Below are 19,515 nucleotides of genomic sequence, written 5' to 3'. Positions count from 1 at the left end.
CAGGGGAACGGGCCCAGGTCCACTGCCCAATTAGTTGATGGAATTATGGGCTCGAATGTACCCCAAAAGAGATTAGGTTGGGCTTTATGTCCACTATTGCATAGTTTGGGCTGTAATTGGGCCTAGATTCGGCCCCGGTGCTTAGCGAGAGGTTGCTAACGAATATACCCGATGACGCGTTCGGTTGGCCGAGTTTATTTATTTCCTTTATCTCCAAAATTGTTTGCGCTGGAAAAGCTCGTCGCACACCAAACAGGCTCACCTTTTTCTTTTTTTTTCTTTGTTTTTTGTGATAAGGCTCACCATTTCTATTTTGTGCAAGCTCATCAGACAATGGTCATTAGAAATATATATTTTTCTTTCTAATGAATAGACTTAATGCATCTCCTACGGGACGTTTAGTGGTTGGTACCGAAAATCAAATTCGAATTCTAGTTGATTAACATTTCTAGCTAAGTTTATTTTTAAATCAAATAAACGAAGCGGATAGTGTGCTATCTATCTTTAAACAAAAAAGAAAAAAAAAAAGAAAAAAAAAAAAGAAAAAAAGTAGTAATATCAACGAAAACATCAGACGCACCAAACACAAGCTAAGCACCGTAACTGTGAAAGTCGGTGCATCGCGCCGAGTCCAAATCGTTTATGATTTTATACTCACTTTCTCTTCTAAATCAACATCTCTTCTTTTTGGGAGTTCGCTAACTATATATATGCAAACAACAATAAAAAAGCGGCAACACTAATCATAATCACTAATCAACCACCTTCTCTAATCAGCGATCGATCACATCCGCATTAACAAATCTAAGACTATATTATCATCCTCTAACCCCACCTCTCCTATACTTGTACCTCAGCGCCCAGAACAAGTAGAACAAATAGTTCAAGGAGCTCAACACACACATCAACCAGTAGAACCGCTCCAACCTATAGTGATTCAAGTTACTACCCTTCAACCACGGCCAATGTGACCCGCGCCCAGTCGCGCTGTTCACGATCGAGACGAGCACCGAGCTGAGATAATACCCCATCGCAAGCGACGCCCATGAAAGTGCGGTCGCAAGCGATCTCATCCTTGCAGGCGCCTCGCTGAAGAAAAACTCCAACAACCCCGCCAATGTGAACAAATCCGCTGATCCCAGAAACAGATACTGCAAAGCAATCCAGAAGAATGAAATCGGCAACGGCTCTAACGAGTCGACGAGCCCTGCATTTTGAGCCACGTTCTTCCGCTTGACTTCGACTAAGGCCGCAATGGCCATGGAGACAATGGAGAGGACCAGCCCGGTGCCGATACGCTGGAGGTGGGTTATCCCCACCTCGGTTTTCGTCACCCGCCGCGCGAAGGGGAGGACAATGTGATCGTAGACCGGGGCGAGGATCATGATGAAGGTGACGGGGAATATCGGGAGGGACGCGGGCGGGACGGTGAGGCGGCCGACGCGCGTGTCCATGGTCGCGGCTTGTTCGACGGAGAACGTGGAGAGTTGGGCCAAGCAACAATTGAGCATGATGGTGGAGAGGAATATGGGGAGGATCTTTAACACTACCTTCACCTCTTCTACTTCTTCTGCGGTGCACGCGAGCGGCAAGTGACGGGGGAGGTTTTGCGCGGCTCGGTTCAGGAACTTGAGCTCTTCGGATGGGGCGTATGATATGGTTGTGTTCTTATGATCTCCATTTTCCCGCTCTTCTTGCTTGTGGTCATTTGTTTCGGTTCTGTTCTCGGGGCTCAACGGCCGGTCGACAATGGCGTTGCTCGGAGGTTGTGTGGTTCGACAGTTGAGCGCGGCGGCGACTAGGACCTGTAAGTTAGATTCGAGTAATTTAGAGAGTGAAATGTTTAAGTGAAAAGTTAAGAAACTAAATTTCTTGTATCAGCTAAAGTATAGGGTCTATTCATAGAGTTACGTGGAGTACATAAACTTTCTTTTTTTCCCCTTAGAAGAGTGTTTTATTAAAAAAGAAAAAGTTAAGGGAAACACATATATATTTTTAGAGCCTATTACTTTATAAGACCTAGTTCTACCTAGTTCTCTGAGCTGCGCCGATTGCCTTGAATGTGTGGAATGTAAATGCTCCAAAATTTGTGAAATGGCACCCAACTATTTTCACAGAACTTTGAACAGCATTATGCCGAGCGCTAGATTGCGTGATCGGCCGTTTATCATGCAATTTATACGGATCTTAAAGCAGGTGAAAGTTGCGGTCCATTGTTGGAACGACTCCCATTAAATATTTAATTTTATACAACTATTTCAGTTTCTACAGTTGTGGGCCCAAATTTCAGCTCTCTATCTAACGTTTGGAGGCCGAATTACAGGGACTGCACATGCATTTCACCCTTCGGATTTCAAAAGCGAACGGCCATTGGGCCATTTCAACAAACACATGGAGCGCAAGAGAAGAAGAAGAAGAAGAAGAAGAAGAAGATCGCAAACACGTTTGAGAGGGTAGAGATCCATCCATACCTTGGCGATGAGAGTGAGGGGGCTCCCCGTGGGGAGCTTGTTCCTGTAAAGCCTCGAGCCGGCGAGGAACACGGGGATGGATAGCAAGATGGCGATGGTGGAGATCCCGAACCCCCACTCCCAGCCCTTGTTGTCCTCGACCCAGACGACGAAGGTGACCGCGGCGAGCCCCCCGCAGGAGAGGCAGAAGACGAAGTAGTTGAAGAAGGTGGACCGCGCGGCGCGGCCCCGCGGCGAGCCCTCGTCGAACTGCTCCGCCCCGTGCGCCGGGAGCGAGCCCTTGATCCCGCCCACGCCCAGCGCCGTGAGGTAGAGCCCCCCGAACAGCATCGCCGCCTCGGCCCCGGACACGGCCTCGCACGGCCCCGCCGCTCGCGACGGGGACGAGGGCTCGCATGCTGGGGGCTTCAGCGACGGGGATTTCGCTTGGATCGTCAGGATTACTAGTCCCTGCACATTACCAGAGGAGACCGGAGGTCCGGTGGTTGGTTATCTATTTCTATTATATAGCTTGGTTGGTAATTGCTTTGCTTTTTCACTCCATAAATTTGAAGAACACTGGGCCTAGCTCCATAGAAAGTTTGATTCCACACACACAAAATTAATAAATAAATAAATATTTTTAGCTTTTTGTGAAATTTTTTTGGGTTAAAAATTGATCCTTTCTGACGCAAGTTGCAAAGTATTTGTATGGACGATTTTCTAGATTTTAAAATTTAAATTCTAATTGATTCATATTTCTAATTAAGTTTATTTTTTAAAAAAATATACAAAGTATACTACCTTTCTTTCGAAAAATAAAATAAAATAAAAAAGACATTTTATTAAAGAAGTAGAGCTTGATTATATTTTAAGCTCTGGTACAAAGAATCTGCATAAAGTTTGTGGCTCCTAACAGAATTAAAGAAAAAGAAGTCTCCAATAGCAAATAGTTGATTAAGAGAAGATAGAGAAAAAATAGATAAATTAGATGATTGTGGTGAAGAATTTAGAAAAAATATAGATTTCTAGCACAAATGATAAAAAATTTAGTGATTAATATCTGAAGTTTTAAATTTGAAATCTGATTATTCTATATTTTCAGCTAAATTTATATTTTTTAAAAAATTGAACGAACAGATAGTATGATATCTCTTTTTTCAAAATAAAAAAAAAAAATTCCCAGTGCCAAAATCCGGCCGAAGGCCCAAGAGAACGGAGGACGACTTTACATAAAGTTGTATTAAGGGCTTCGGACGTTGATTGTGTAGATTCCTCACCACTTCTTAGCAGTGTCATGTAATTTTGAAATATATTTAATGGAAATATACAAAAGCTTTAAATCTAAAGCTATTATAAATAACAAATATTTTTATTAGTGAATTATATATAGCGCGCATTCCAGTAAAGTAAATAGGCCACACCGCAATAAAAAGCTGGCCAAGCAGGACTGTAAGGCTTAGTTTGATATTGTCCCTCATCTGACGCTATTAGATAAAATAGAGTTGGGATAAAAATATCCAAAAATGAACTTCTGTATTTTTTGATAGGATCATAAAAAATGTATCATAATCGATTAATCACAATATACGAAATACAATATCACGTACCGTAACGCAATCAGTTTACAATTCCAAACGAAATTTAATACTACTTTGTTATCCATACTCCAAACATATTTTAGTAAAGAATCAGCAGCTCAACTCTTTTCTAATATCTGTGCTTGTTCTTTAACCCCTTAATAGTAGGTATTAATTGTGCTCTTAATTTAGGATCTGTTTAGCCCGGTCGTACTATGGACCAGCTTAACGCATAACATCGTATTGACTTTTTTTTTTTTTTTTTGAGAGAGAGATAGTTAGCACGTTACCCGTTTTGTTTATTTCATTTAGAAATAAATTTAGCTGAAAATGTGAATCAACTAAGATTCGAATTTGGGTCTCGGATACCAACCATCAAGCTATTTACCACTTGCTCTAGGGACGGTCGGCAATATCGTATTGACTTAAAACACCAAAATTGGGTCGTCCTCACACTTGGTCCAAATCCTACCTCAAAGCCCACATGCATGTATCCCCCTTCCTACGCGGGCCCCACAACAATAAATTGATCGATTTTTGGCCCTCTTCCATCAAATGTATGTTGATGTTTGCTCACAATTTGTTATTTCTTCCTTGTAATTATGATCAGATGCGACAAGATCTTTTGGGCTCCACGCCGTTAATTCAGCGAAATTAATTTAATTTTATCAAACATCATAAGTTTAATTTGTTTGCATTAAAAATAGTCTTTGGCATATTGGCACCTATTTGTCACTGGCGTGTTCACAAAATTCTCTTTTCTTTTATTGTATTCTAAAGAATTTCCACCTTACAACAGTATCATTTTGTAGAACAACTTCTTTTTAACTATCTTTTTTTTTAGAGATAGATAATATGCTATCTGTTTCATTTATTTTATTTAAATTTTTTTAAAAGATATATAGTATACTATCTGCTTCGTTTATTTTATTTAAAAATAAATTTAGCTGAAAATATGAATCAATTATGATTCAAATTTGGAGCCTTGGATATCAATTATTAAACCTTTGCCACTTCTGGTAGAGACAAGTGATTCTTTTTAACTATCTTCGGCACTTTTTCTTTAGGCCGTTGGCTTAGATTTGTTGAATAAAATGAACAGGCACACCGTCTCATTTAATATAAGTTTATATGACTTCAAAATTTAATAATAAATATTTTTAAAATATAATTATAACAATAATAATGAATGTTTGAAATGATCTTAATTTAAAGAAAAAATTTCAAAAACCCCCTAGTGGTTTCATAGTTTCTCACTTTACCCCCATGTGGTTTAAAATGTATCAAATTGCCTTTCTGTAGTTTCGTTTTTATTTTTTCGATAGCTCTTTCGTTAATATTTTATTAAATTATATACAAAAAACTTCAGATACCCATCTAGATTTATCAAATATTCACTTTAGTACCCTTTAATTTTAACCTTATCACTGATTAAAAAAAAAAATTGATAAAAAAAGAGAAAAAAATAAATCACCCGGGGGGGGGAGGGTCAAATTGATAATTTTTAATTATATGGGAACAAAGTGAGAAACTACGAAACTATTGAGAAAGTTTTTAAAGTTTTTCCTAATTTAAATATCTTTTCTATCAAATTTTAGTTCATTCACATCGATGCGGCTCGGCCTTGTGAGGAACACGATACAAAATTTGTCTTCTAACCATCACATGAATAAAATATTCTTTAGCATCACTCCATCACAAGAATAAAATATTCTTTAGCATCACTACGTCAAATATTTCCATGTGGTGCAATAAATGTGGTTCTTGAGTAGCGTGACTAGATGTCTACCTATCAGAGTAGATAACCTTATCAACTATTTCTATCATTGAAAAAGAAATTAAGTAATGTACCATTCAGATATATATGTAGATAAAGATGTAGTCATCTATACAAAATGAACTGACAAAAGATGCATGTTTAATAAGGGTATGTGCAATATTTTTACAGTGATACAGATGTGATTATCACTACAAAATGTATCATAATATTGATCAATTGGTGCACCCACAGGTCCCACTAATGGAAGTAATCAACAAGCTAATTAGCTATATAAATGTTGAAAAAGTGAACTTTCGCAAATTGTGCACTAAATTTGGAGAGTTTAACATGTTACTTACCAGAAACTCGATGAGAGCACTAACGAGATATACGACATAGGTGGTGAAGAAGGCGTCGGATAAGAAACCGCCGAGAAGGGCGAGGAGGAAGGCGGTGCCCATGAAGTTGGTGACGGTGGTGGCGGAGTGCGACGGCGAGAAGTGCATGAAGCCCATCAGATAGGTGACTAAGTTGCTGGCATTTGCTAGAAATGCTAAATTCTCCATTACCTCCACAACTGTAATAAAAATTAATTTTAATCATTCATATTTTGGTAGCTTATACTCTCAACTGTTGCAACTTAATATTTGTACTTTTCAACCGATCATCCCTAGAGCAAGTAGCAAAAGACTTGATGGTTGATACCCGAGATTCAAATTCGAATCCTAGTTGATTCACATTTCCAACTAAGTTTATTTCTAAATAAAATAAATGAAGCGGATAGCGTGTTATCTATCTTAAATATATATATATATATATATATATATATATACTTTTCAATTAAAGAGTGAATTCCGTGTAATTTTGAATATATTTCACTTCAGTCTCTATTTGTTATTTTTATAATTTGACATACGTTACCATTTATTATTTAATGACCTTTCGAACTCAATTTAAAATAATCATTTTATTGCGGATCTAAGCTGAAAATGCAGGTCATTTTATGAAGAAGGTGCAAAATGATTTTTTTTAATGGTTCCGAATTAAAGGACAATATAAATGCCAAAGTAACGTGCTTAGATAAAAGTGAAGGCGCCAAGTCAAATCATATAATTTGTAATTAATTTGAGAGAGAGAGAGAGAGAGAGAGAGAGAGAGAGAGAGAGAGAGATAGATAGAAAGATAGATAGATAGAGACAGAGGGAGAGAGATAGAGATAGATAGAGAGAGAGAACAAATTAATTTTATTTCTGAAGAAAGAAATGATATTACTGAAACTGACATGCAATTAGCTAATTGATTTTGACAATTAGATTGGCCTTAAAATAAAATGCTAAAGTTCGCATTAACCGTCCATAATTCACAATGGAAAAGTCTAGATGCATGCACGGAGGAAATTAATCCAGAGGAGAGAATAGAATAATGAGTTCTAATTATAGCACACTGGAAAAGTCTAGATGCATGCACGGAGGAAATTAATTAAGTTGGTTCCCTTGCAAGCAAGAAAAGTCGATAGAACAAGCAGAATCAATGAAAACGTTTCATCGATCAATCCAACGAAAAGCTGCGTCATATATGAAGTCAAAAGGATCTGGGCTAAAGCCAAAAAAACATACTAGCTAAAAAATAAAACAAAAATTAAAATTGAAATTAAAATGTTAGCATATATATATATATATATATATTAGCATGTATGAGGAGGTTGTCAGTGAAATCTATCTGGGGCCTACCAAGAAAACAAGAAGGAAGATGTTTCAGTTACTGAAAAGTAAAAGAGATACATGCACTAGTATACTATCAGTTTTTAAAATTTATATTTTTAAAACTAATTTAATTTGTTTCAGCTTTTTTTTTTTTTTTTTAAAAAAAGAAGATCATTCTGAGAATATGTGAAAGAGTACCCAGAACAAAAGAGGCTGCAAACATTCCTCCATGTTTGCCTCTGAAAGCTGGTCTATTCCTCCAATCCACATAACCCACCCATCTCTCCTGCTCTTGCCCATTCTCCTATATATATATATTTACCATAGATCATGAGACAAATTAAAATTAATCAACTTGAAATAAGAAATAAACACATATATACATAATCTTATCTTAAAAAGCATGAAGAAACACATGATGTAAACAAAGGTAAGGGAAAGAGAGAGTAAATTAAGGAACCCACCATTTCCTTTATTCTCTATTGCAACTTGGCTTAGACTCTTGACAAGAGAGAGGAGGAGGTTGATGGAATTTCAGACCTGAAAAAAGAGTCTATGAGTTAGCACCTCTATTTAAAGGTTGAAGGGAGCCAACAAAGAGGGAAAGGTCTAAAACACCCCTCTACACCCCATTGAAAGCGGCAACACATCATGTGGAAACAGTGTAGAGCAACATTGTTAATTGTACATTTAATTTATTTTTGAGTTTTACCGACTTCTCAGAGGCCTAAGCTGCTTTCAATTTGTATGCTCAGTTCATTTTACCTAATGAATGAAGCAGGTAGCTTGCTACCTATTTCTCAAAAAAAAAAAAAATATTGTTAATTGTACATTAAAAAATAAGCGTAAATTTTAAGCTTTTTTCATTCAATGGTTAATGTTTTACGTTCATCTTATAATCTCTATTTTTTTTAATATTAAAAGTTTAAAAAGACCATTTAAATTTTTAAATGCGAGGCTATAAGTTTTACACCAAAAAATTGGGCGTGCAATTAGCATCTTTCATTCATATACTGTACATATATGAATCTATATACATACATGATATATTGTCCTCCCGCATGTTCAATCAATCAGCACCTTTCCTATTATTCCTTTGCCTCATTAATTATCCTAGCTTTCTAATATTTGACATTCATGGTGCTAATTAATTTGTGGTTAAAATCTTACCTCAAGATTAACATGAAGAGAGCTGATGAGATATGGAGGAATAAAAGGTTCAACTTGCTCCTTTGTTGCTTGGTTTTGAAGTTATATTATACCAAAAAAGTAGCAAAGAAATCATATGCTATGTCTAAGCAGAATAAATGCTAACCTCCAAAGTCTAGCCCCACAAAATCTTGTAAATGTTCCTCCTTGCTCATAGCAAGACAGTGAGAGAACATTTTTTACATTTGCACATTCCAAATAGGAAAAGGATTATTATATCTATCTATATATGATCTGGTACGTCTTTTTTCCTTTTATGGATATATATACAATTAATGCCATATGCCGTGCATGCATGCAAGCATTTATTCATCAATGGACTCATTAACCTGAGCCATGTCCTTGTTCACTATCTTAGTTATGGGACTTTCCCCTTTTTTGCTCTCTTCACTTTAATAAAATATATTTTAGACGATATTTTTTAGAAAACTCTTTATTTTAGCTTCTTCAATATTTGATATGTATTGACATTATGATTAAGCACCGTCAATAAATACATGTTTATCAAATACTGATAAAAATTCTCCGACGTTATATTAAAGCATCGATATATTTATCCTGATATATTTATTTAACGACTCTTTGCTTGACACTCTTATAAGCATCGGGATTATTTTTGCCAATGCTTTGAAACGTCGCTAGTTATTGTTTAAAGTGTTCTTAAGTGCAATATTTGTTGTAGTGCTTGAAACTTTCGAAATTTGGAAATTTTTGTTGACTCGAGAAAAGTTGGAATAGGTTCTAAATAGCATTATTCAGTTACAACTTAGACTTTGATCTCTTGTGCAAAGTAATGGCATTTATATTATGTGAGGCTCACTCAATCTCATTAAGAAACAATTATGCTTATTCATGCAATGAGGAGCGTTCAACATTAATTCAATTGTAGTGCGAACTATGGACCAACACTCAAACGTACGTCTCGAGCCCATGGAGTGTAAACTTTTTAAGAGCAACGAAACATGATAACAATGAGCCTTAGTATTTGTAGAGTAATTGAATATGTGCACAAACTTCATCTAATTACTTAGAGGCTCCTAATTATTAATACAAGCTGTTCCCTAGTTAAGCGTAAATTCCCTTTTCATAAGCCAATTTTCTCTTGATCCTATAATTTATTATAAGTACACTTAAGGCCACTCAATATATTGATTAACTTGCATGGTATAAATAGCTGTGATTATATATAACTTTCCATCAGAACAATGTAATAATTTTTATGAAGCACTAAATTAATTGACTACATTTGACTCTACCAGGGGGAAAAACTAAATAAATGAAAGTTAATATTGCTGATCATCTCATGCATCTGCGCCATGGTCTATGCATTAATACGCCTGAGACCCCCCCCAAAAAATTAATGCAAGAACAAGCTTTGCTGTCAAATTAATTAAACTGTTTAGATATATAAAAAAATAAAAATTGTACAATAAAATTAACTCCTTCCAACAATTCCGGCCTCAAACCCGGAGAAACGTGGCTGGATCAGATTGGTTGAAAAGGTCAACATGTACAGAACTAGTCATCGTGACAATGACCAAAATGATCTGTTAATATTTATCTATTTGTTTATGTGAAAATTAAGAGTGTTTTGATTTGAGTTGTATGCAGCAAAGTTGTAACAAGTTTATAGTTTATACTTTACACACCTTAGGTGTTGCTATGCTAACAAAGTCAACTAACATGAAAGATACAGATTTTTTTTTTTTTTTTGGGAGAAAAAAAAAACTTGCTTCGATCCACCTGAAGTTTTAGGGCAAGTGATTAGACTAGCCAGGTAATATTTATAGTTATCGCAAATAAATAAAAAAAGAGCAACAAAAGATTGCCAAATGATCGACTATTGATTGTGAAAAGTTATAAAATTTTGTAGGTGAGCACAGTGGTTTTCACTGAAAATTGTATCTTTGAAGAGAAAGTTCTTTTATTCTTCTTAAATTCCAAAAATGTAATCATATTGGGAATATGCATGCTAATTATTAATGAAGACTATGGCATAAGTCAAAAATCCTTTGGAAGGTTTGAGACTATGCCACTTGCTTAATTTTTCTTTTTTTTTCTTTTTTTTTTTTTCTGGAGGTAAAATTAAGCCCGTAGACACATCCTAGCTTGAATCTTCAATTAGGTTAAAAGTTATAAACTTTGGATACAAGTGACGAGAGCGCCGATAAAACAAAGAAGCTCTACCGCAGGCTCGAAAAGCCTTATATATTTTCTATCACTTTCCGTCTACCTATATATAATCATACCTAACATTATAAATTCCACATTAATTGTATGGTGTTAAGTCTCTTGCTCTCTTTGACTGGAGAATAATGTTTGGTATCAGATGATCTGTCTTAATTTTTATTCATGATACACTAAAAAATAATAATGTTTATTCAGCCAAAAGGAAATTAATTCTTTGATCATCAAATGGTAATTGTTATTCTAATCAGATTATCTTACTACTACTATGCGTACTTACCCCTGTTTAATTCACCTAAATCTAAATCTCTCCTTCCTAGATTGTTTTATTGATTTTTTAAAATATGTTTTCTTTTTGGATAATTACTAAATTTTCATACGGGCTCTTATGGAAAAGTGAAGAAAACAAAAAAAAGAAATTCTATATATGAGCTCCATATAAAAAATTGTGTAAGGAGGCCATCAGAATATGTAACGAAGAGAAGCTCATTAGACAATTATTTAATTAATTTCTTTTCACATATAATCCTATTTCTAAAAGATCTTTTGAAGGTTGTATTCAACGCCATATTGTTTATTTAATAATGAACATTGAAATTTCAAACATAAGTGATCGAGCAAGCATAAATTGATATTAATGGTGTAGCTAATTAACATTGTTATGTTTATATATCATGTTTTACAACCTCTACTAAAGCTTAAGATAATATTGAGAGAAACGTAGTAGACCATCTAGCTCTACCTTCAACTTGGACTTATGGGAGTTTACACTTATTCATACATTTGATTTGATCCTTCGTTTGTTCGTTTGCGATGCACCTTTATAACGAACCTATCAAAGCTAATAAAAATGCCTAACGCTTATTCCTTTCGTAGGTCATGCTCACCGCAATGATCATAGCACCATCTATAGTTGTACATGTATTAGTACATTCACATTGGAATGTGGATTTGAGGACTATATATATATCTTCTGACGACTTATAAGAAGAAAAAAGTAAGAAGATGAAAGAGCCTTTAATTAGATGCTTATTTTCTATTTATATTCTTTGGTGGGAGACAAATATAAGGATAATTCGGCTGTTTACTTTGACTGGGATTGTCAGAAAATGATGTCCCAACCTATAGATATTAAAGATTCATGGGAATTGATTCCTGGTCCTTTTTTTTTTATTTAACTTTTTGGAATAACTTCTGTACTACATAAATTTGAAATTAACACAAACTATTTGGATAATGTAATTTTGTGAAGGAAAAAAAAAAAAAAAACCTATCTTAAAAAAAAAAATTGGAGTGGAATCTCTAGGAGATATTATGTGCAACAACAACTGATTGATGAGTAATGCTAAAATTCAGAAAATATTAAAATTTTTTTTTTCTCATGAAAATTCTTGAAGTACTTCTAGCTATTTTGGTCCTCGAGTTAACCAAATGAGATTTTCTAGTACTTTAATATTTTAAAAAAAAGAGGCTAAAATGCTAGGCAAACAAGGTTTAATTTCTTAATCATCCCACGCACCTCTCATAACAAGCATTGTATACTTCAATATATATATATATATATATATATTTTTTTTTAAGTACTACTCTGCTTCCATAATACGAGGAATAAATAAACTCTATCATGTCCTGGATGAAGCTCGCGACAAAATTGTTGTATGTACATCCTCTGATGAAGTTACCTTAAAATACTTAAAACAAAGTAATTGATAATTTAAATTCCAAATTAAATATAGAGATCATGATGACTCATCCATGCATACACTTATATATTTGACTTCTTGACAATTTTACGCCTTTTTTCGCTCTAAAAAATCCAAATATTTTAGGAATCTAAATGAAATAGAGCTATTGATTTCAATTTCTAAAGATTGATCAAGTCGTATTCTCCCTCCATGATTCTTGGTGCCAGGACCCACAAAGTTTAAGTTATATTACGTAATATGGAGACATTTAATTACGACGGCGTTGACAATTTACACTTTAAACTAACTAATATATAACATAATCTTCGTCGTATACCACAATTTGGCCGGTGGGTTTTATTATAATTCACGAGAGAAGCAAGTATTATTAGTTAATTTTGGTTCTTGTCATATACACATGATGCAAAGTTTTGACATGAATATAATTTTCCGAGTGCATTTATGTGAATGAGTGTAATAAAAATGCTATGTACATTTACTAACTCACTTGTGACGTGCATTTCTAATGTTGTCCTAATGTATGGATAATTGGATTACTTCACCGAAGTATCCACAATATATTCAATTCAGAGTTATATATTTCTTATTTTTCTTTTCGTTTCCTTATTAATTATTCCTTAAAATGCACTATACATGCTCCTTTACAATATTGGATTAATATTAGCTGAGCAAAGTGACTACGAGTCTTTTTGCATGGAAAAACGAGGTGAGGATTTAGTAGGTTAATAGAAAGAATGAGGTTAAAAAACAATAAAAGAAAAGAAAAGAAACGAAAAGAAAGATGAAAACTACTATTTTTATAATGAGAAAGAACGGGGAATATTAGAGGAAGCCAAAGATTCGAAGTACCGTCGAAAGTCGGAGCCGAGAGACACACGCTGCCGAATTCAATTCATCTTAAAGTGACTGGCACAACGCAGGCTTCGCTAGAAGTCGGCGGCGAAGCACAAAACCTGCCGTGTTCGCTTGGGCCCATAATGTACTTTTTTAGTCCATAGAAGACCCAAAAATTTATCGATGCCCAAAAGGGCCTGCAATTTTGCAGCCTCTGCTGTTCTTGGGCCTTCAGTTTGGTTAAGATACATTAGTACAAATGCACCGAATTAAATTCCCGGTCCAAAAGGCCCAAAAGACACAAATGACTCTTCTTGGGCCCCTAAATGAACTGCTCAATATGCGCGTTGTACACTGAACACACACCATGAAATCCATGGACCGGTGGAGTTGGAAGAAATTATGGTATACGCTGGTCTATTACTCTATCCAATAAAAGTTTTTAAAACCTATGATACAGGCATCATTTTAACTAAAAAAAATTAAATGATTTATAAGAACTACAATTTTTGATATATTTGGTCCAATAAAATTATAGTATAAGATTAGGTGAGGTTTCAGAATTGACTAACTCCTCATTTTTTAAAATAAAAAGCTCTAAAAAAATAAAAAATAAAAAGCAAACTCTCTATTCTCAGAAGGAAAACAATATTTTTAAATATTGTACAAAATATTCAACTATTTATATATGTGATCACCACTCCTTAGCTTATATAATATATATTTTAACACCGCTAAGACATAATATGATAAGTCTCCAAACACAGGAATAATATGTGTTCGTGCGAACCAATAACTATCTTTAAAAAAAAAAAAAAATTCATATGCTTTGTTCTCCAGTGTTGATTTGTAGTGGCACCGATCCATGATGGAAGACCAGGTTCACGCAACTCTACAGATATTTCTTGCTGCATACGCTGCGACGATTCAATTGGTCCACGTGTCTGCATTCCCCACCATCAGTTAAGTTTTACGCTCTCGTCGTCGTGGTCTTCTCCTTCCTCTTCTTCTACACTACACAGTACGCACTCGCGTGTAAGGTGCTCGACCATACACACCCTGCTTTCGTACGCTCCTTCTCCTGTCTCTATTCTCTCTTCGTCTTCGTACATAGTTTTGGAGTCGATTACGGGGTCGCATTGCTCGCGGGGGGCCCATGGCCATGGCCTCGTCCTCTACTCTCACCGCGTATAGAGTGTTGTTCACCGCGTTAGGTCTCTTTATGCTCGCCACCCTCGTCTATACCCTCGTCACCGATGGGTCTCCCTTCCGACGCGAACTCCTCACCCCGTAAGTTTTGATTCCATCGATCATTCTAGAGATCGATCTCAATGTCTTATGAATCTATCTTAAGGAGATGAGGATTGTTGTGTACTCTGGATCCTAATGTTGGAGACCCACCTATGAATTTTGTGGAATTTGGTAATAATTTTAGTTTCGAAGTTGAAGACATTGCTTTTGTTTAATTGAGCTGCTACATGATGAGGAAATTAGGGCAAAAAAACAATTGACGAGCTTCAGGTTGGTCCCTAAACTTTGATTTGTCACATTAGGATGCTCGAACTTTTGAAACATTTCAATATTAGTCCTGCTGGTCAGCTTCTGTTGCTCGGAGAACTAAAAATCTGATGCGGCGTGCCAAGTCATTGTTCTTGCAAAAATATCTTGATCTAGATTATTCACTCCATCAACGAGTGAAATACGAGTTAACAACTCTACTATTATTCTGATGGAAATTATAAAGAAAGTGATTGGATTCATTGGAACTCCAACTAGATGTAATCCTAAGACGTAGTAGATACTGTGATGAAACAAGTAGTCGATCTCTTATAAACTCGTAGTGATAATTTTCGTCCACTTGAGATCTAAGTTATGCGTAGCGAAAGTGTGGATTGTGGTGTGTCAATTTATCTCCTCTGTTGCTGATAGACCTTTAATGAATTGTACTTTTCATCGGTGTGTTCTCTGATGAGGAAGCAATTTTTTCTAGCAGTTTCTTTTGCTGTCAAGTCTAATAGTCGCTTGTTTTTTAAGACTCTTGCATTTTGCTGCAAACGGCTTTTTTACTGGCAGTTCTTTTCCTATTTGCTACCTTTGATCTTGAGGATTGACAATTCTTTCCTTACTATTGATGATGACTTCCAAAACTGATGTAGGTGGATGTCTGCAACTTTGGTCGACTTCTATGTGAATGTGGTTGCAATCTCGGTATACCCTCTAGCTTATATTTACATGCCTCGTTGATTGTAGGTGTCTCCACTTGATATCGACTATATAGTTGTTTAATGACCTGAATTTTAAATTGCTGTCGGCAGAAAAGCTAGTTTTGAGAAAATGGAGTAAAGCATCCCACTAGTTTCATTTGGATCAATGCAATTAAACAGCATGTCTTGGCTCATGGGGAACATTATCTTTCACCGGAGACATAAAAATGCACATTTTTTTAACCATCAGATAATTCCTACATTAAAGAATGAGTCTTATAGCCAATAAGACTCATTCTGTAATTTTGATAGTCCCTGCCATATAAAATGTTGCCACCAAATTTTATCATGATACTTTTTTCATTCCATTCCAGAGTATGGATTGCACTAGGTTTTAAGTTCTCATGGCCTTGCAGTCCAAACCGGTCCATTCGAATGTAAAGAATATCCTTTCTTTTGCCAGGCCATAAATTTGTTTCTTTAATCTCATCTATATGCAACCAAAGCAAACTAATCCTCAAACTTTTTTTTGGTTGTATGTTTGATGGAAGCTCGATTCAGTATGAGTGTATGACAAGATACTTTATTTTTGGATTAAAATTTAGGTTTGGGTTATCTACAAAGAATCAAGCTGGATTAGTTCAGTAATTTGGATTGTTCTGTTAGTTTGTTTTGGCAGGTATAATCATCTTACACTCTTCATTTACTATTTATTTATTTTTCATTATTGTGTTAACTTGTTCTTTAATATCTTTTTTTTTTAATTGTTTTTCTTTGACTAATAGTTATTTATCTTTTTAGTATTGCCACATGTGCTTATATTGTCAAGAAACTCTATGAAGTTTCATCTCAAGGTCTTGCACAGGATCCTCTGGATCTGTTATTATTGAGGTATGATATCTATTATCAACTTATAATGAATCCTCTCTTTTAAAGTAATTAATACTCACAACGTCTTCTACCCATTACCATTTCCTTTAACTATATTGTGTTTATTCTAGTCTATATTTTCTACACTATCTTGAATATCATGTAATAATATGTGCGCAAAACTGCTTTCAGGAATGATCAAACCCAAAAAAGGTTCTCGTTTGTCGTATTTGGGAGAATACTTTTTAGTATTTTAGGGGTATTTATGGTGGCAGTAATCTCTTACACGATAATTACTGATGGACTTCCTTTTAGGATGGAGTTGTTGACACCGTAAGTATTTTTCTATATTTTTGTATATTCTTTACTGTTTTTAAGAACATAAGAACTAAAGATTTTTCAGTTTTCTTTATCTGGTAGTGCGTAGTGTACTTGAAAATGCAGTCATTAAACTGTTTGTTTTTGCTCACTGCAAGTAAATAATCCAAAGCCAAAATGTATTAAATAGAATGCTAATGGTACAAATGGCAAAAGCGCATCTCTTTCATGCTTGATTTGTTAGTTAATGAAAATAAAACTCACTCTGGCCTCAAGGATGAATATTATGTTTCTTGAAGGTTTTTATAAGTTGTGTAAAATGTTGCACATCTTTTGACATCTCTCTCTCTCTCTCTTCTTTTTTTCTTTTTCCTTTTTTTTTAGATATGAAACATCTCTTTCTTTTTTTGCTTAATATAACACATGTTTTATGCTGAACAAACCGTCGACATGCATTCAGGTGGATGGCTGCAACACTGATCGACTTCTATATAAATGTTGTTGCCATATCGGTAAGAGTCATACATATAACCTTTATTATCTTCTTCATCTCAGGTAAAAAAGAATTTAGAATTTCTGTATTAAATGATGAAGTAGCTAGAGACGATGGATATTAGAGCTTTAGACACCAATGACAAGAAAAGAGAAAGGTCCCACCAATACAAACTTACTCTTAACCGAAACATTACACAGTATTCCAAATTATTCCAACTAAGTCAAAAATTTCAAGCATAACATGGAGATCAAGAAGTTGCAACTCAAATATTAATGAGGAAATTTTGAGAGTATTTAATTTATTTGAACTTTCATTTTCCTTTCAAATATTTGTGCTTATTGATGGTCTAATCTGTCTAGAGAACTAAACTATTTGCAGCTTATATGTCCTCTTGTTACTACCAAAATTACTCTAGACTTTTATGTTCTCTTTTTGTCAACTTATCATGTTTTGGTACTTATGCGTATTAAAAGAACAAAATTAAACTACCCAGAGATGTTTTTTCTTTTAGAATAAAAGCCAAAACATAACTACTACTCCACTTCCTGCATGTAGAACAGTAAGTGAAACCGAGTTTACATTTGCAGAAGGCTGTAAATAGTATAGTGACTTCCTTATGTGGAGGAAAGCTCTTTGGCATATGGATGTAGTCAATTTAGCTGTGACCTCCCGTTGAGCTATATGCGCACCTGTTCAATTGTTTTTTTTTTCAAAAAAAGCTACTCATTTTCCACCTTGTAATTATAGGTATGGATTGCTCACAAGGAGTCAACGTGGATAGGTGCATTATTTTGGATCTGTTTGTTGATCTGCTTTGGCAGGTACTTTTCTTAATGATGATTTACATGCTTAATACATGTTGAAGTTCTTTCCTTGTGCTCCTTACTACTACTTGTATTGAATCATTACTTTATATCCATTCTTTTCTCGCATCACCTGTTTGGCCCGATCAGTTGACAATCGTATCCGTTAAATAATATTTCGAAGAAAAGAGATTGAAACAGAATATTTTTGTATTAATATTATTTCCATGTTTCTTCTTTTAGCATCACTACGTGCTTCTACATCGTCATTCAACTACTCTGGCTGTCGCCTCAAGAGCCAATATACAATGTTTTGTTGGACTTTAACAGCAAATATGGAAAGAGTACACCGTCGAAGTAATCCATGCGCTATTGTATCCAAGGTCATTGGTTTCTCCTGTAGGTCTTATACGGTGTTTTGGGCATCTGTTGTACTACACATTTTGTGTCAGAATAAGTTTGTAAATTTAGCATCCTTACACTGAACAGCCTTCGTTTCTGCAATCCATAGCATTACACTGACCAGCCTTAGTTTCTGCAATTCATTTATGGCCTGCATGTATCAAATAACGCTGTAAAAAAAAATATGTGAAATTTCTGTTGTGTAAAGACAATATATATATATATGCAGCTGGTGCTATTGCATGGCAAAATTCACTTGTTACCCAGCCTCTGCTTCACTTCTCGTGTGGATGTAGAATTTCTTTTTTTTTATTTGTCTTTTTTATGAATGGCTCCATTTTTTTAAAATATTTTATAGATACTCTCCGCAGAACTTTTGTTCTAATAATTGCTGTCTCAGTGTGGAGAACCTTCTCATATAATTTTTCCTGATACTCGTTGTTTTTTTTTTTTTTTTTTTCTTTTGTTTGGTGGCTTCGGTGGTTGCAAATTCTCCCATGTGTTCAAATTTATCTCGTTTGGTTATTAAGAAAAAGTTATTTTAGCTTTTACGCCACAGGTATGATAATAAAACCTTTCATTCTCATCTCAATTATCACTGCAGTACTTGTATATCACGTGATGGAAAATAATAAATAGCTGCGGAAAATCCAAAGCTTCAGAAATGTATACGAATTTTTTTTATAAATAATCTTATTAATTTTTATAATTATAAAAATAATTTTGTTAAAAAAATAATTATAAAAATAGTCTTATAAATGCGGTGAATGATTCACCGCATTTATAACTTCTCATTAGGAGTATAAAAAAAATAAAAGCGGTAAACCATTCACCGCTTTTATCATTATAAAAATATAGAAAAAAGTAAAAAAAATAAAAAAAGCGGTGAATGGTTCACCGCTTTTAAAAGCGGTGAATGATTCACCGCTTTTATAAGACTATATTTATAAATAAAAATTTAATAGGTTTACTTTTAGAATAAATGTTTAGGAAA

At 34.7% G+C, this 19,515-nt stretch overlaps 2 protein-coding genes across 4 annotated transcripts; one reads left to right on the top strand and one right to left on the bottom strand.

Annotated features, from left to right (window-relative positions):
* Positions 1 to 628: 628 nt before the first annotated feature.
* LOC109706177 (protein NRT1/ PTR FAMILY 4.6-like) lies at positions 629 to 8,049 on the bottom strand. Its single transcript, XM_020226976.1, has 5 exons — positions 7,957 to 8,049; positions 7,691 to 7,796; positions 6,149 to 6,366; positions 2,472 to 2,921; positions 629 to 1,805 (listed from the first exon to the last, which is right to left on the bottom strand). The coding sequence occupies exons 1-5, from the start codon at positions 7,957 to 7,959 to the stop codon at positions 819 to 821; spliced, it is 1,764 nt and encodes a 587-aa protein (XP_020082565.1). The 5' UTR covers positions 7,960 to 8,049; the 3' UTR covers positions 629 to 818.
* A 6,410-nt stretch (positions 8,050 to 14,459) lies between these two features.
* On the top strand, positions 14,460 to 18,787 carry LOC109706179. Of its 3 annotated transcripts, none has more exons than XM_020226978.1 (8): positions 14,460 to 14,718; positions 15,585 to 15,636; positions 16,238 to 16,311; positions 16,434 to 16,523; positions 16,695 to 16,835; positions 17,281 to 17,332; positions 18,064 to 18,137; positions 18,363 to 18,787. In XM_020226978.1, the coding sequence occupies exons 1-8, from the start codon at positions 14,585 to 14,587 to the stop codon at positions 18,478 to 18,480; spliced, it is 735 nt and encodes a 244-aa protein (XP_020082567.1). In that variant the 5' UTR covers positions 14,460 to 14,584; the 3' UTR covers positions 18,481 to 18,787. The 3 variants fall into 3 exon arrangements, with proteins under 3 accessions (XP_020082567.1, XP_020082569.1, XP_020082568.1); XM_020226980.1 differs by having other exon boundaries at positions 14,718 to 14,850; positions 18,363 to 18,783; XM_020226979.1 differs by lacking the exon at positions 14,460 to 14,718 and adding an exon at positions 14,725 to 14,949 and having other exon boundaries at positions 18,363 to 18,783.
* The last annotated feature ends 728 nt before the right edge of the window (positions 18,788 to 19,515 follow it).

Source organism: Ananas comosus, unplaced genomic scaffold (genome assembly GCF_001540865.1).
Source record: "Ananas comosus cultivar F153 unplaced genomic scaffold, ASM154086v1, whole genome shotgun sequence".
Lineage (NCBI taxonomy): Eukaryota > Viridiplantae > Streptophyta > Magnoliopsida > Poales > Bromeliaceae > Ananas > Ananas comosus.
The sequence above is the reverse complement of the archived record's forward strand: the minus strand, read 5'-3'. Positions and strand labels throughout refer to the sequence as shown.

Coding starts and splice junctions, on each gene's coding strand:
- LOC109706179 (XM_020226978.1), top strand. CDS start 14,585: ATGGCCATGGCCTCGTCCTCTACTCTCACCGCGTATAGAGTGTTGTTC. Junction 16,524..16,694: donor CTGGATCTGTTATTATTGAG/GTATGATATCTA, acceptor AACTGCTTTCAG/GAATGATCAAACCCAAAAAA. Junction 18,138..18,362: donor TTGTTGATCTGCTTTGGCAG/GTACTTTTCTTA, acceptor TTCTTCTTTTAG/CATCACTACGTGCTTCTACA.
- LOC109706177 (XM_020226976.1), bottom strand. Junction 6,367..7,690: donor TGCAGCCTCTTTTGTTCTGG/GTACTCTTTCAC, acceptor TTTTTATTACAG/TTGTGGAGGTAATGGAGAAT. Junction 1,806..2,471: donor CCCTCACTCTCATCGCCAAG/GTATGGATGGAT, acceptor TCTAACTTACAG/GTCCTAGTCGCCGCCGCGCT.